Source organism: Papilio machaon, chromosome 16, assembly GCF_912999745.1.
Source record: "Papilio machaon chromosome 16, ilPapMach1.1, whole genome shotgun sequence".
Lineage (NCBI taxonomy): Eukaryota > Metazoa > Arthropoda > Insecta > Lepidoptera > Papilionidae > Papilio > Papilio machaon.
Genome location: NC_060001.1, coordinates 1,571,194 through 1,589,125, shown reverse-complemented (window position 1 = coordinate 1,589,125; position 17,932 = coordinate 1,571,194). Strand labels below are relative to the sequence as shown.

Here is a 17,932-nt window from a genome sequence, read left to right as displayed (position 1 = left end):
AATCACCGTATTCGAGAGAGAATTAGCGGATTCGTAGGAGCGTAAAATTAAAATTGTACCCGCTATTTGTTTGTGTAATGTTTGATATTCATTTCCACAAATAATTCGAATTTCGAATATTAAAAAAATAAATCTAATAAAAATGTTGATGAGAACGCAAAAATGTATCTTAGAATATATACGTACAACAACGTACAAACGAACGTGTATTAGATGTAATATTGAAAGCATAATTTTATAATTTTAGGTACAGAAAAATGTTATTAAATATACTTCACGTTCAAACAGTGATTTGAAACTTATTTTAGTGTTAATGAAATTTGTCCGCGTCTTTGTCCATCTGGAATTAAAAAAAAAAAACTAACAAATATAGCCTATGTTACTCAGTGATGTAATGGCAAAGGAATTATTTTAATCAGTCCATTAGTTTCTGAGTTAATTCGTTACATACAAAAATACAAATCTTTTCTCTTTATAATATTAGTAAAAAAGTATACATATAAACTTTATTTAACCCTATTTGTACGTGTGTGTTGTCAGCCATGCATTGCCGGTCTGCAAGAATTACGTACGCTCGTCCATGAACTAACCCGTTCATGGAGCGAGCGTATGTATTTCTTTTAGAGCAAGCAAGTTTATTTTTGATTCAAAAAGATGATTTCTTGGAAACGTCTTGGAAACGATGTCTAGCATGTGCATAATATCATTATCCGGCAGAAACCGCTTTAATAAACGGAGGAAGAGCTGGCATCGAGGGGGCACAGCTGCATCTAATGATTATGTATAAATTGAGTCGTGTTTTCTGTTTTTATTGGTACGTAATAAAGCTTAAATATTTTTGGAAGTAAAACATGTGCGTGTAAATAACGGTTTAAATTAAGGTTCGGTTTACGTGGACATTATCGTCCGTTTACGATTTGCGAAGCAAACATTGTATGTTTGTTTTTTTTTTCGAGTTTTATAACCATATCCTATTTGCTTAGGTTACGAGATTTTGTTTTATGTTTATATTTTTTTGTTTTCGGAGCTTATTACAATTTTTTACTGTCTTACTTTTGTTCTTACATTACGAGTATTGTGCTTAGTTCAGGATGTTAGTTTGTTCCTGACAATTATAACGGTAAAGGTTAAACTTTTCAGATATAGTAAAAACAACTCAGTTTATTTTCAGAAGACAGGTTTTATGAAACGATATATTACGTATCGGTTACACATTAAATTATTGGATAAACCTTTTAAAAGTTTCGAAGTTCTTTGGTACTTTTAAAAAACTCATTTCGTTCAACGCTTCAAAGACGCTGCTTCTGTTTTTTCTCTGACGTCATAAATGAGAATCGCCTCTTTTTGTTACGAAAAGTTTAAGTCATTACGGATTCATGCTGGTTAAGTTGAAGTTGCGTACGGGGCAGCATTACGTATATTACTTAGAAATGTGATTTTTATTTGTCGTACTTTTTCTCTCTTCAAGTGACAGGGGTAGCTTTACTTTAATTGTTACTTATAAAAAGTCCATTAAGGAATATAAATTAGCGTCGAATTTGTGAAAGTATTGATTTTGAATCTTGAAAGAAGTCAAGTAAAGAATGTATAATTTCAATGTGGCAACCCCCTAGGGTTTTGCAGAGTGCGATACTCTTTGTTTTTAATCTGTGTTTTAAGAGTAGAAAAATGATTATTATATAAGTGGGTATCTTAGGAGAAAAGTTTTGTATTAAAGTAGTTAAATATTAATTGACTTTTATTTAGTAGTTAGTTAGTAGTTGGGGCTCAGTATTCCGCAACTCCATGACAAGCGCGTATTTTGCGTGACGGCAGGCTGTGGGTTACTCCAGCCAGCCCAGCTCGCCAAAGAACCCCAGCAGTCCCTTAATGTTGCTGGTGATCTCTGGCGGCAACCTCGGCGGACCGAGGTATCTGGCCCAAATTATTTAGTAAAATAAAGATAACATTCGAAACAGTACAGGTTACTACATCTAATTCCCCTGAAAATAACACTATGAAAGTTCTAACATTCTTGTTAGTTTTGTACAATCGCGCCGAAAACAATAGCGTTCACTGTTTTCCTTCACCGTAAGAACGTCGGATAAATGTACATATGGAAATCGAAAATCGAAACACACACAGTACATGGCGGAATTCTAACCCAGGACCTGCGATTTCAAATCAAGTGCTTAACCCCTGAGCCGCCGACGCCTTAAAGATTTGTTGGTGTGAAAATATTTTTTGACCTGCAAACATTACGATATAATCAATCACTTTAACTTTGCTGGCTTGACCGTCCGGAAATGTGGATAGATTTCAAAGGCAAGGAAGCATATCTAGGTCGTACGATCGTGCGATGGCCGCTCGGGTGCCCTAGATTTAGTCAAATGTGCATAAAAGGCAAGCGATCGGACTAACGGACCTACTCTGAATGAATTGAAAGAATGAAAATAGAAAGATTAATGATAGAAAATTTATTCTCTTAAATATTACATTGAAATTCTGCATTTCAGTAAACGAATGCTTTTTTAAACAGCTAAAGTTTGAGTATTCATTTGTTTTGGACAAGATTTAATTTCGAAAATTAATTTAAGCTAAATTAATTACTTTTCTTAAGTACAGTTATTTGGTTTCTTAGTTTGTTTGTCTATTAGTGTGGTAACATTTTAATATCGAATCTCTCGATCTAATTGTATACCTTGTTAGAAGCCGTAATACGTGTTAGGTAACAAATTAATTAAATCAGATTAAGCCACGATTAAAGAGGCATCGGACGAAGCGTTGGGATCTGAATAATAAACAAGAAGTACGCCTTTTATATAAAGAAATATATGGACATAAGAAATTGTAAATAAATTGAATAGTTAAGTTGTTGTACATATGATGTAATATTTTATGTTACGTTCAAAAAAATCAATTAAAAGTTTGATTTATTGTTTTTGTTAAACAACGTATTATACATTAAAAATATAAATTCAAACATCACAATCTTAAAAAATAAACACCTCTCACCTTTACCTTTGTTGTACAAAATATTTAATTACTCGATTGTCAAAGTGAATACATAAGTGGAACTTACTGATATCCCCAGTGGACGAGGTGATGAGTGGCAGCATGAAGAAGATGGCAGCGGCGAGCGGCGCGCCCACGCCACCCGCGACACGCCATCTCATCTGGAACAATAGGATTTATTACTAGCTGTTTCCTGGGGCTTTACTCAAATATATCCGAGCCAGTGTCACTTACGAAGGTTAACAATATTTATTGGGTGCACGAATCCGTATCGACCAGTGTAGTACCACGTCCACACAGAAAACAGGCGTAAAGTGGAAGTAGTTCCGCGTTTCGTCTGATAAGTGTGGTGCGGGATGCCTAATTTGAGTCCCCTTTCCCTTCCCACCCTTTTCTTATTAGGAAAGGATGGGAAGGGGAAGTGGATTTGGCGGAAGAAGGGACGCATAGGAAGGGTAAATATTCTCTTTCTGTGCGTCCTCTTCTCTGTTGATTAAAGGTATGCAACGCTTCTGCATTCTGCATTCTGCAGCAACGGTCGCCGCTATTTCGGCAAATTTAGGTGGCCGTTTGCTTGTTTTATATAAAAAAAAAATACAAATTCACAGACTCAGCTTTCAGTTCAGGGCATCTATAAAGTTAAAGTTGGTCGCATAATTATCCTCTATCACGTCCGGACCCTCATTATTGTTATTGTAAATGTTTTAAACTTTTATAATAACCGTATTGCTATTAACGCAACCTCGCAGTTTCCTGCGAAAAATTATACAAATCCCGAGCATTTAGTTCAACTTTGTAATTAGTTTTTATTTTACTGTTATTACTGTTTGTAACGTTCAAGAAGCAGTTTGTGTAGCTTTTGACTTAGTAATTTGATGTTTAATAAGAATTCTAAGGTATTAAACTTCTTGCAAAAATAGCAGAATTATAAAAATTTATTCTTCATCTAAATTTTAAAGACTAACTGTCAGTGACCTTGTCTGCACGAAATTAAAAAAGTTATATTACTATACTATTATAAAGTAGTCACATTTTAAACCTGTGCCAAATTTCAATACTTAATTGAATTAATTTAATCCATTGCAGAGGAAGCTGTTTAATATGTAAAAAACAAAACAAACATATACTACGGTAACTTTACATATTTTCAGGATCATAGAAAGTGTTTTTTTTTTCAGATAATGTTCTATATTTATACCAAATTTAAACCAGATCCATGAAGCCGTTCTGGAGATATGCCGTAACAAACATCCATCCATCTAACCAAACATTCGCATTTATAATATTACTAAGATAGTTAGTAGAAAGGTTATTTATGTCAATTGGTTTTTCAAAGTTAAGAGTTAACAAAGTTAAGGGAATAATCTTCTTCAACAAATCAAAAGTTATAACTTGTAACAAGCACAAAGTATACTGGAATGTAAACTTTTCAACTGATCCCTGGGAATAATGGGACGGCAACTGATCCCTGGGAATAATGGGACGGCAACTGATTTCGGAGTCAGTTACAGATGTTCTACTCAAGGGAAATATTGCGTCGACTGTGTAACTCAGCTGTCAAAACTGTGTTGAATGAAGTCAGTACTTCATTTGGCAGTGATGTAGAGACGTGATCTATCTAGAGTACTGTTATCATTCACTAACAAGTGTGATTATAAACTGTCGCACTCTGAATCGTTTAGCGGTCTCCCTTAGTGAGGATTTAAAGAATCTACACTTTGATTAGTTATGGACTATGTTGTAGTAGTGTTGTGTAACACTCGATAATTAACAAGAATATCGCCACAGCTTCGTCTGGGAAGACGAATAGACGAACGATGTTAAAACATATTTTTACTTGTAGATCTTTCTGCGGGAAACAACTTTATAATTTTCTATTATTGTGTAATACTTAAAGTAGACAATTAATTCAATTTTTTTCTGTAAAAATCACCCAACTTGGATAAGCGAGAAGCCTCCATAAGCGAAAGTTCCGACTGACGGTTTCCTTAAGCGAGAAACTCTGATTAGATACCTCTTTATGTAAGAATAATATCGCGGTCATTTAGACTCTCACTTTCCACTGGTTCGACTGCATTAGGGTTGATTTTAAAAGACCTCTTCATATGTGTATATTTAGAAATAACATTTGCAAAGATTAATCATAACCGACTAAAATGAATATGCATTTAGAATTAAAAGATTTTTAAGATAGTGACTACTTTTCAAGAAAGATAAGATGCAGATTGTGTAATATTTTATTCAGTAGCTAGCTACTTTAAAAAGAAACTTCAAACAAGTTTCGTAACCATCTCCCGTGTTTTAGATTGTGACCTAGTTGAACTTGGAACACTTGCTTAGGCAAATTTCTTAAAACTACATTCGTATTCAGCAAGCCGCTTCAAATTCTAACAATCTAAGTTCGCACTTTACAATTTCATATTCATGTTAATTTCTCTCATTCGAAGAAGAATAACTTTGCACATTAATTAAAAATAAATGGATTAAGATTAAAGGATTAAATAAAGATATTAAAATTATAAATATAAAAGTTTGGGTGAATGTTATCACTTAACTTAGGAATGACTGAACGGATTTAGATGAAATTTGGTACAGAGATAGATTACAGAATGGGATAGCGTTACTGAGCGTTTTTATATTCCATGCAGACGAATCCGCAATCGTCGACTAGTGAAAATGTAAAGGTTACACCGTTTTAGATTATGTCCTTATCATTAGTGAATCACTTGGTTTATTTTGATTATCTCTAGAACGGATCAACGGATCTCGATGAATTGGCACAGATGTAGAACATAGTATGGAAGAGCATACAGACCTATTATCCTGGAAATGTAATTAGTTTCCGTGGGATATGTTTGATTAACATGTTTACTCGATAATTCAGCAATGTTTCGACATATTGAAATATGGCACTGGTATAGAAAATAGTCTTAAATAGCACATAGTACTATTACTCATCCTGTTTTTTTTTTAATTCCAGGCGGAATTCGAACTACAGTAACTTGAGTGAATGAATGAACAGCTCTAATATTGTGGTTTTACTTCAAATGTTTAGTTCAAATATCTTGGATAATTGTGAGTTTTAAAGTGTACTTAGGGGAAATATAAATGGCACTGCAACCTTACTAAAGGATTTTATACGTATTTCTCTTGAGAACTGATGGAACTTGTAGTTAAGAGATGAGTTATATTTATGTTTCACATAATCGTGTTACGAAATATTAGATTCCTGGGCAAATAATCGTATATTTGAAATGCAAACTTTAATTACGCCGCATGTAATAGCTTTTTACTATAGACAACAGAACTCTACGATTATTACATTTTTACTAGGTGTCGCCCGCGACTCCGTCCGCGCGCAGTTAAAAAAAAACTTAATAGCGGTATGAAAAATAGATGTTGGCCGATTCTCAGACCTACTCAATATGCTCACAAAATTTCATGAGAATCGGTCGAGCCGTTTCGGAGGAGTACGGGAACGAAAACTGTGACACGAGAATTTTATATATTAGATTTTACTTTACAGATTTAAAAATAATTATAAAAAAAATTGTGCAAATGACAAAATTATGGTATAAGACTATATGCGTAATCACTATTTGTTTTTTTCCAATTATCTCGTTTCAATAAATTACTTTTTGTATTAATATGAACAAAGATTTTTTTGTTTTTTGTCTAGTTTTTATATATTACTAGCTTTCACCCGTGACTCCGTCTATGCGAAATTAAAAAAAAAATATTAGTAGCCTTTGTATTCCATACTATGTTTTTCATCTAAATCCGTTTAGCCGATCTGAAAATGTCTTCTAACAAATTCCCATCGATATTTTCACATTAATAATATTAGTAAGAAGTAAGATAATTGTAGCACTATTGTATTCATAGTTTAATTACTCAACTGTTATATTGTTTGAGAGACAGAGGGAAGATCGATAGACGTCCGTCGACTTGTCACCGTTGACAAACAGGCCACTTACTGCCGGCGCGACACTTGGACATTTCCTTATAAATGTAATGAACAAAGCCAATAGTTACTTTGTCGTTGGATCATTGTTTAATAACTTAAAGTAATTGGCATTTACTTTACTTATATTAACTTATATCCTTGCCAAATTTCAGGGACATCCGTTGATCCATTCTGGAGATATGTAATAATAAAATATCCATCCATAAAACTTTCGCATTTATCAATTTTTTAAATGAAAGGGGGCATAATACATATTTTTAGGGTTTATAAAAGGTTTTTACTATCCATCAAAATTAGTACACAAGCGAAAATATTTTCTTTGTAGGTAAATTAAATATAAAAACATCAGTTTTTAACTATTTTTATTTACCGTAAACGTTGCTCAAATAACTTACAGTTCCAAAACCGGGTCACTTTGTAAACTTAACAAGTCTTTTTTCAACAGATTCGTAATTTATTCTTTGTAACAGTAAAAACTTTTAACCGAGCTCCGTTCCTAATAATAAGCATTTCAAGCATCGTACCGGAGTTTCTTTTCAACGGCGGACGTTTGTTGGAGGTCAGTTTTTAACTCCCGAGTTCTATTATAGTCCCGCTAGCATTCATCGACCACTTCAAGTACTGACAATAGTTCCTATTGAGTTTAGTTAAGCGTTGCATTCAGTGTTCGGTGAGATTGTTGGGTGGATCTTTTATCTATTTATTTCAATAATTGAGATACAATATATAAAAAAAAACTGCCTAATCAAAACTACTAGACTTGATATATTTCATAGAGATTTCTGTTGTGTCTAAGAATGGTTTGAAAATTCTGATACGGACGGAGCCGCGGGCGTTAGCCAGTTGTTCTGAAAAGTCTTTATAACTTTGTAGGCTAAATTAGCTTCATTAATATACCCAAAGGACATGTGTAAAAACAAATTTATTCCTTTTACCAAAACTTTTTCAATATGTTTACTCATTTGAAAGGTTCAATTCCCTAGTTCCTAGATATAATATAAGAAGAAATTCAGAGAATTTTATTTTAAATACGACAAATAAACATATTTAAGTCAACACTTCGCGAGCAGTGATCGTTAATGGGGCATCAAATTGAAAGTTATTTTTCCCCCGAGTAAGTGATGGGAATACTATGAGAGGTTTTCAGTTAAAAATACACTGGGAGTGTTTCCAAACAATTTTTACGTGAAATATTATTGAAATGTTTACATAAGCTTTTCACGTTTTGGCATCGCATAGATTATAAAATATCTATATATATAACATGATCTTTATAACTGGGTAAGTCATTACTTGAAAATGACAGCATTTGTTTTGTTAGAACTTAAACGCGTCTGTTGATGTTATTGACAGTTAATTCAATCCTTATTATTAGTTCGAATTCTCACCACCGCTATATACTGCTGCCGTCAGCGCCAAAATGGCGAATATGAAATATAGGCATAAAATAGCATGTCTAATATCCTGTCTATTTGTATGTAATGTAAGATATTTGAAAACATATTCATAATTATAACACACTAGCTGTCACCCGCGACTCCGTCCGCGTACAATAAAAGCTAATTAGTTATCTAGCCTTCCAAACTATGTTCTATATCTATGCCAAATTTCCATATCTTCAAATATCCATCCATCCAAACATTTGCATTTATAATATTAGTAAGATTTGTTTTTCGGACCTGGTATCTTTTGATAAATTATGTGTGAAAAAACACAGACGTGTAGCGAACCTTCTTCTTTGTCAGTTAATATGTCTGGGTATATATTTAAAATCTAGATAATGTTGATTTCTAAACTGTACAAACAAACAAATTGATTTTCTTTATATTCAAATGAATATTCAATTTAGATTTAAGCTTCAATTCCTCTTAACCTATTGGGATATTACGCTACACTTAGCTCCTAAAGTCAATAACTTACTTGCGATTCACTTAAGATCCAGTTAATGTTTATGCAAATATATGTAGAAATTTCGATAGCTTGATTACATATTTAATATAGCTACAAATATTGTTCACAGACTAGCTGTGCCATACGGTTTCACTCGTCTTGCGGTATTAACAGCAATCTATTATTAATTTGGAGTCTTAAAATGGAACGTCAGATTCTTTGTCTAAATAAACTTTTAAAGAATAATATTTTTTTATTTTGATCGTGTTTGTGGCTCTAGTCCTCTTCCTCTTAGCAAAATATTCGAGTAAGCACATGATTAGAATGGGACGTGGAATGGCAGGTACGAAGATGGATAAGAAGAGGAAATACTCGTACGTTCTCTTCTGTTCCCAGATTGGTATGTATGTACTCGTAATCTACTTATTTTTAATATAAAAAAAATTGATTGGGCAGTACATTAAATGTGGTTTTGTAAACTATTACCTGGCTAAATTTTGTATAAAAGGTCATGATTATGGTGCAGAAGTTTAAAAGATGTTGGTTAACGACGACCATGAGAGTTAAAAGTGTATACTTATCTTCAAGATCTTTGTAGTTAAGTAAACATGTTTTAAAGTTTCGACCAGAATCTTATTTAAAACCGGGCTTCTCTTGAAAGAGTAGTGAATAAAATATCATTTTTCTATTTATATTTTAAGTAGAAATTTCTTAATGCAAATAAATGAAAATAGTCAATTCTTTATGTTTCTACAATTACTTAACGTAACAGTAGATTTCTTCTGTATTTAAATTACAATATTTTGCGCTAAGTCTTTCTCTCATATTAGTTACACTTGTTATAAAAAAACAATGCCTACAGCGATGTTAAATCAAACCAGCGACATTTCATCCTCACACAATGAGTCAATAGGTGTGCTACCGGTGGCGTTCAAAGTAAAACAAATTTGTAACATAAATTGTCGCGACTAAAGTTTACCGGACGACCCAATAGTTTTGCTCGGTCGCTACGTGGTCAATTCATTAAAATAACCGGACTCGAAAACGATCAAAACTTTTACTTACAGTAATTAAGAAGTTATTTAAACATATAAAATATCATAAATTTCCATTGGTAAATTTTTAACATTATAATTGGCCATGTTTGGCAATGTATGGATGGATGTTCCTTATCAGGTAACTACGAAAGGACTTCAAGGATCAGTGGTCCTAAGAGGAATATTTATGAAAATCACCTTCGTCAATTATGTCAAAATTAGTATGAGATTTTTGGTGTACTTTATGCGCGACAGGGGGCGCTGTACAGATTTTAATATTTATTTTATCGATTATGGCGATTGTCATGTTCGTGCTAGGCCCACAGAAGCTCAAGCAGGTGACATGCTGACAGGAATTACGCTGAATTTCTACAAATTTGTCGATACAACTTATCGACAAATTTGTATGAGATTTGTGCAGCGCCTCAATCGGGCGTAAAAGTAACCAAGAAACTTACGACCAAAACACGTATACATGTTTCGAAAGTTGCGAATTTCATATTTCGAAAGTTTTACATTTATCGAAAAATGGATAGTAGCCGCCAGAATTTGCTTTAACGTACATCATTATGGGGTAATTGTCACTCTTTTTTATTTAATTCTGCGCAAACAAAGTCGCTGGCAAAAGCTAGTAATTAATTAAAAATTACTTTGTAAAAGACAAAGAAATCGATTCGTTTTATTCCGTAACAATAAGAGCTCAGTTAAAAATACAGTAGAATTATAATGGAACAAAGCGCAAAGGAACCCGGATGGAAGATATAGAAATTCCAGAATTTCCTTTTAACACAACCTTCGTCTTGTTCTCAGCAAATACCTTTTTAATGTAAATACCTGAGTGTTTAAGAAAAGCGAGAAACATTACAATGTTTGCTTTTGAAAATTAACCTTTTTAAGACTACCCTATTGTTTTACTGTATTCATAAGGATTCATTATAAAAATAACACAATGTTTTCTTTGTATAATTAATAACAATCGCTTAATTTCGAAAACAATTTCAATGTTAGTCCAAACCATACAGTTATACACTATTTTGATAAACACGTTAACCCTTTGACTACCGATGATTGATATTTTGGACGTCAACGTAGATAATGAGTATTTTTTACTTTAAAAAAAAACTTTGTTATTTATTTATCACTAGCGACCCGCCCCGGCTTCGCACGGGTGCAATGCAAAATATACCTACTACAGAATAAATGCACAATTTATTTAAGGTACTTAAATGGATAAGGATTAATGCTGTATTGTTTAAAATCACTTCGTAAAAGAATAAAAATGGTTATGCTGGGTTATCCCTAAGAGATAGACTTATACCATCGCGGACTTTTTTGTTGAACTTTTTAAGGTGAACAATACTGTAGTACATTATTTTGGTCTATCTCGTAGGGTTCAGCCAGCGTTTGCAATATAAGCGCAAAAAAACGTGCTTATTTACGACATCACATTAGAAAACTTTAAATTTATCAGTGTTTCTCTACTATATTATGAATTTATTATACATACAAACCTTCCTTAAGAATCACTCTATCTATTAAAAAAAACCGCGTCAAAATCCGTTGCGTAGTTTTAAAGATCTAAGCATACATACGGACATACAGCGAAAGCGACTTTGTTTTATACTATGTATTGAAGATCGCATTTCAGAAGCCTACTTAAACATATTTGAATAATCATGATTTCTAATATTGTCTAATGTCAGCGTTAGATAAAGGGATCGATGATTGATGATTGATATATGTTTAAACTAAGGTGTAATTGAAATACTGTCTACTATTTCATGATGAGGCCTTTTAAAGCCGTTTTTAAGTTAACAGTTTCATTTTCTTAGTACTGGAAATTATTTTTACTACAACACAAATATGAACTTGTTTAATAAATATACTTAATAATATACTTAAAAAACATTTTCATCAACCATGGTGACATGATTAAGGTGAGAGAGACGACTGAAATCACGAAAGAAATTATAGTTCTTAGTCTTCTTGGAGGCTCTCTAGAGAATTTCGGGCGAGTGCAGAACACAATTTTAAGTTTAGTTTAGCTTAGCAGGATTCTGGGGGAAGGCATTCAGCGATCCCATGTCCTTTGGCCACTAAAATATATAACAAGAAATTTCCCCGATTTGAAGGACTAGAATCTGATGATCAGTGTACCTTATTCGAATGCAATAAGGAGAAGAATATGATGACTGTGTCACTGCTACGCTCAAAATTCAACTTTTAAGTTAAACAACTCAATCCATTCTGAACCAATGAGATGTAATTTAATATACAAAGCCCTAGAGCAGTGATTGTCAAACTTATTTTCTTTCACCGCCCCCTTTGGAAATCAATTATATTTCAGAGCCCCCTAATTTTTAATCAGCCCTAAAACTTAAAAACCTTAATTTCATTACTTTAATTAATTTCAGTGCCCCCCATTTTTTGAGCCCCTTATCGCCCCCTCCTAGGTTTCAAACGCCTCCAAGGGGGCGTTTTCTCCCACTTTGGGAAACACTGCCCTAGAGGATAATAACGTTTATTGATAAATGCGGATAAGTTAACAAGTTATAATTCTATTACTGTGGGTTTGATCCCCCGCACACTATCTAAGCTGCTAAGACGATCTTACAAATTCGACAAACTTTTAGCTTTGAACTATCTTCCTTTATTGTCTTCGATGTCGCTTGTTCTTAACTTGCGGTCAAACCCAATAATCGATCTCGAACCGTTTTTACTTAACTAACACTATAAACGTCCTTGCAGGGACATTCGTATTAATACATATTGTCATTTCTTTGATTCTCTTTACCGGAGACCACAATATGTGTCACAAGTGTCATTGTAGTCATAACCTACATTTTATAACATTTTCTGAAGTTTTTAAGCAAATTTAACGAAATGAATGATCAGAGCAACCGAAGACTTAATTCATCATTTAGATGGCGATCGATCCATTGTAGTACTGCCTCATAAACCTTTTAATTAAAATTACCTTCTGATCTAATTAGTTATTCGAGCGTTCATTTAAGATTTCGCTAATAATACTTACTAAGACCATGACAAAGGTTTTTGACAGGATTTTGATTTGCCATCGGAGAATTATTTAATACTAGCTGTTGCCCGTAACTTCGTCTGCGCGGTGTTTAAAAATTTAAAAAACGTAAATAAGTAGCCTATATGTTCTTCCAGACTATGTTCTACATCTGTGCCAAATTTCATCAAGATACTTTGAGCCGTTTCGGAGATACCTTCAATTAAACATCCATCCATCTATCTTAACTTTCGCATTTATAATATAAGTAAGATAGTCAGGTGGATTAAAGGTTTTTAAAATAATCATTACTTATTTAAAAGTAAAATTATCTGTTTCAAAGAAAAGAAAACACTTTAAAAAGCATTCCATGCGCTTTTTTAGCAAGACCATTTATTACTTGGAACCTCTATAAGTTTTAAAATGTTTTCGAGTCTCAAGTTTTTCTCGAACTGAGATCGTTTGTAAAGGTCACTCTCAAAGTTAAGGTTGCATTCAGTGAACACTTGAATTATCGTCATTACGTCTCTTTAACTTTTTTTAGATTACAAATGTTTATTTTATAATTAAATATCTTTTGTGTTCAATTGATTTCACTTTTAGGTTTGAAAAAATAAGTTAATTACTAGCTTGGGTCCAATGATAGAAGAGAAATAGTCTATTCTCTATCTCGTATAGTATTGACCTTTCTACATCATCATCATTACCATCATCATTATCATCATTATCATCAACAGCCTTTATCTGCCCACTGCTGAGCATAGGCCTTTCCCAATGCCTTCCATAGTAAGTAATAATTTCTACATAGTTTGTTTATTTAAGACGCTCAGTGTAATATAATTATTGAAATTACACTACTTGTTGATTGATTGATCAGTTTGGTACATTTTTACATCTAAGAACAGTAGAATATTACATAAATACTTTTTGATTTTTAAAATAAGAAAGAATAATTGCAACTCAGAAACGTTATTTTAGTAAAGACACATTCGTGAAATATATGATTTTTATTAGGATGTACAGTCAACTGCATAAATATGTATACATTCTTTAAAATTCATAAATTTATACTGCCTTCAGTTTCAAAAATCTGTATGCTCCATTCGTATGCTTTCATCTATGAATACATATAATACGTGTATGCGTATTTTTAAAACGAAAAGCCTACACGAGTTTCTAAAGTTTTTTAAATGTAAATATATATTTCTGCAGATGATTGTACAATTCTTAAAACTTAACATACTCACATTATAAAGTTTGTTTTAAAATTTTGTATAAAGTTTGGATATTGCTTCAACAATTTATATCAATTACACAATGTAACGGTTAAATATTTTAATGTAATTAAAAAATTAAAATAACTGCTCGTACGTTTTCAGTACACTCTTTTTCACTGAGCTTTTATTTTTCTCACTTTTAATTTGTTATTGTTTATTCAAGCTGCCAGTTATTTCTTTCGCTTTGATAGAGAGGAAAAATATTAATGCTCTAAATTTTTCCTACAAAACATTTTTTTTTTTACATAAAGTGAGTGGAATTTTTAATTCCAAATTTGAATAATGTTTGTGTTGAATGCTCGAATAGTAAATAAATAACTCAAATAGATAAGTCATCTTCTAATTAAATGAATGTTTTCATTTAATTTATTACAACTCGTATCAATTTAAATTTAATTAGTAATGGAAAACTGAATCGTAAGTAAGTTAATTTTGTGTTCTCGCCGTGAAAATTATGAATTAATGAAACTCTAAAACTTCATCAATTAAATTAGATTTCAAAATGTGAAATCGAAATTATGAAATTCATATGTCTCTCATTATATATTAGGCAAGTTATATGCTAAGTCTAAGTAGTATTCACACCTTAGGTTAAGGCCTTTCGTACACAAGGTAACGTGAACCTTCGAAATTAATATTGTATGGTTGCATACCGAGAAAGGCGATACGTGAAACAAAAGATGAAAGACAATAGTGAATCGTCGACGTAAGTCGTCTATTCGATTAGTACAGGATACGACTACATGTCATATAGATTTGTTCCGCCATCTTGAAAATCGTAGCGACTTTTCTCACGACGATCTTGACAAACGGGTTGCGAGCGACTGGCTTGGTGATGACAGATGATTCGAAGATTTGCGTTGTCTTGTGTACGAAGGCGTTAGTATATTTTTCAAAGAACATATCTGTGAGCGAATACTGTTAATGATAAAATAAAATTGTGCTTGTCACACACACTCTAATTATGAAAAATGGAATGTAATTAATATAATTATTCAAGTAAATTAGTACAACAATTTCACGGTTATGAGAGCAATGATTTACAGAAGCGGCCCTCTTAAATCACAGCCTCTTAGTAATTTACAGCGAACGTCTTTCCAGACCAAGTCTATATGAAGGTAATTTATTTCAATGATTTTCTTACCTCTATTAAACGAGTGATTTACTTTTACGAGAGATATGCTTGTTGTTCACAGTTTCGAAAGCGAAACTAAAGCGATGAAACGCAATGAATTAAATCAGAACGTAGAGTTTCTTTTCATATAAGATTCGTTTCCACGTTGTGAAACTCTAATTGGAACTAAATTCTTGCCAGTTACATACCAGTTCGTTTTGGTTTCGCTTCGCTTCGCCTTCATAGCTGTGTATAACAGGCATTAACGATGTATTGCTGTCACGTAGGTGGTCGTAATGAGTTTGGGAGTATACTAAACCGTCTTTAAATATGTACTAAATTGAGATTTCGTTCCGTACAAGCGTTATTTAAGTGCCTTTTAATTATTTCCACCACGACATATTATTTACTAATTAGGTTAGTATGGGTCTGAATTAATTTATAATCGATAATTTTTCAAGGATATATTATGCTGTAGTGTCATGACTCTAATATTTATGATGTTTAAAAAAATGTCTAGTAATTATAGGAATTAGAGCGTCGGTGGCTCAGGAGAACGTCGGTGACTCAGGGGTTAAGCACTTGACTTGCAATCTGCAGGTCCTGGGTTCGAATCCCGCCATATGCCCAATGTGTTTTTCGATTTTCGATTTACATATGTACATTTGTCCGACGTTCTTTCGGTTAAGGAAAACATTGTGATGCAACTTGCACATATCAGAGAAGAAATTCAATGATATATGTGAAGTCAACCAACCTGCCTAGTCACTCCTAACTTGAGGTAGGCTCCTAGCCACTACAGAAAAACACATTGGTAAATGGCGGGATTCGAACCCAGAACCTGCAGATTGCAAGTCATGTGCTTAACCCCTGAGCCACCGACGCTCTAGCTGATGATACTGACAGAAATTAAGTTTTAGTAGACTGAAAACTGAAATCCATGTCTCTATAATTCCATTTAAAAAGACGTCAAAACTTAAAATACGATTTTGTCTATTATCTATTCATGAATGGAAGTCTGACTTAAATTGCAAGCTTAATGACACCAAAAGCTTCCGACACGTGCTCTATTCATAAAACTACTTCGTGGAAAATGACCGAAAGTTCAACTGGATAATTAACGTCGAGGTATCGATTTTCCTTGTTTCAACATTTGTAACACGTGATATTTAGTTTGTAATTATTGAGGTGAGCTTTTGAAACCTAATGTAAAATGCCGTGAAGTATATTTGATGTGTGTTAGCTTTATTGATTGACGTTTTCCTTTTCAATTTGGTACATTAATGATAATAATTGTCGTTTTACTTTTGTTTTGGTATTTCATCATCATCATCATCATCATCAGCTCACTATACGTCCCCACCGAGGGGCTCGGAGCCTACCCCAATTTAGGGGTGACTAGGCCATAGTCAACCACGCTGGCCAAGTGCGTCTTGGTTGACTTCACACATATCATTGAATTTCTTCTCAGATATGTGCAGGTTGCATCACGATGTTTTCCTTCACCGTAAGAACGTCGGATAAATGTACATATGTAAATCGAAAATCGAAAAACACATTGGTACATGGCGGGATTCGAACCCAGGACCTGCAGATTGCAAGTCCAGTGCTTAACCCCTGAGCCACCGACGCCCCGACGTTTTGGTATTTGAATGGGATTTATATTTGAAATTAGAATTATTTAATTGTAATTACTTAACTAGTTTGTTTTACAATATAAATAAAATACCTATTTAATAATATCAAGGTATACTATGAGTTTCAAGTAAGAATGTAATTGATCTTTCAATAATATCTAGTTATATAAATATAGTTTTTAAATAAAAAAAAAATTGCGCAAATACTTTTTTGAAAAGTTTAGAAATCCAGATTAAAAAAATCTTTAGTATTTTTAGTAATACCGTTTTTTTATTTTTTTATATATTGTCGTATACCGCACCGCACATTCTTATTTTAAATGTGTTATTACATTAATTTTATAATTTTACCCTGGGCATAGAGTTTTAAATTACGAATTAATTTGAAATAAACATCTTATTGAATTTCGGGTTGCGAAGCTTTAAGGAGAAAGTCGAAAGTGAAAGTAACTCGTTGGAGTTATATAAAATATTAATTAAACACGAATTCAACCTCAAATCGACGACGAAAGTAATTTCGTGTTCAAATAGAAGCTGCAGTTCATGTTAATAAGGAATCGTCGTCTTTACTTTGATTTGGATACGTGAGCAGCCATCAAACAATGAGTTACACGAAGCGTATTTTGACTCTATACGTAAGTACACTAGACAATATAGCATTATGGATACTATAGAGTATTCTATTTCTGTACCATAGAGATATTTGAAGTATAGAAATTGTACCCAGCATTTGAATTGACACTGCGCGCAGAAGACTACTTTTGTTTCATTTCACATGGCACATCGGGAACCAGAGTAATCTTCTGTACAATGTGTCAACTCAAATGCTGGATAATTTAACTTTTATTTATTTAGTTTATAATACTAAGTAATTACCTAAGACCCAGATAATGAGTTAAATAAGCGTTGTATTGAGGCATTTCGTATACTAGTATTATAGTAAAATTTCTAACTCCTGGTATTTTCAAGCACAAATGCTCGTTAATCCGATATCACCAAT

The 17,932-nt window shown here is 32.9% G+C and overlaps 1 protein-coding gene across 3 annotated transcripts in view; it reads right to left on the bottom strand.

Annotated features, from left to right (window-relative positions):
• The window catches only part of LOC106715819 (hemicentin-2), a 102,525-nt gene that overhangs the window by 28,156 nt on the left and 56,437 nt on the right, over positions 1–17,932 (bottom strand). For all 3 annotated transcript variants that reach the window (XM_045681507.1, XM_014509176.2, XM_045681506.1), the window contains exon 2: positions 3,062–3,155. In XM_045681507.1, coding sequence (XP_045537463.1) covers positions 3,062–3,155 — 94 coding nt within the window. The remainder of the gene's footprint in view (positions 1–3,061; positions 3,156–17,932) is intronic.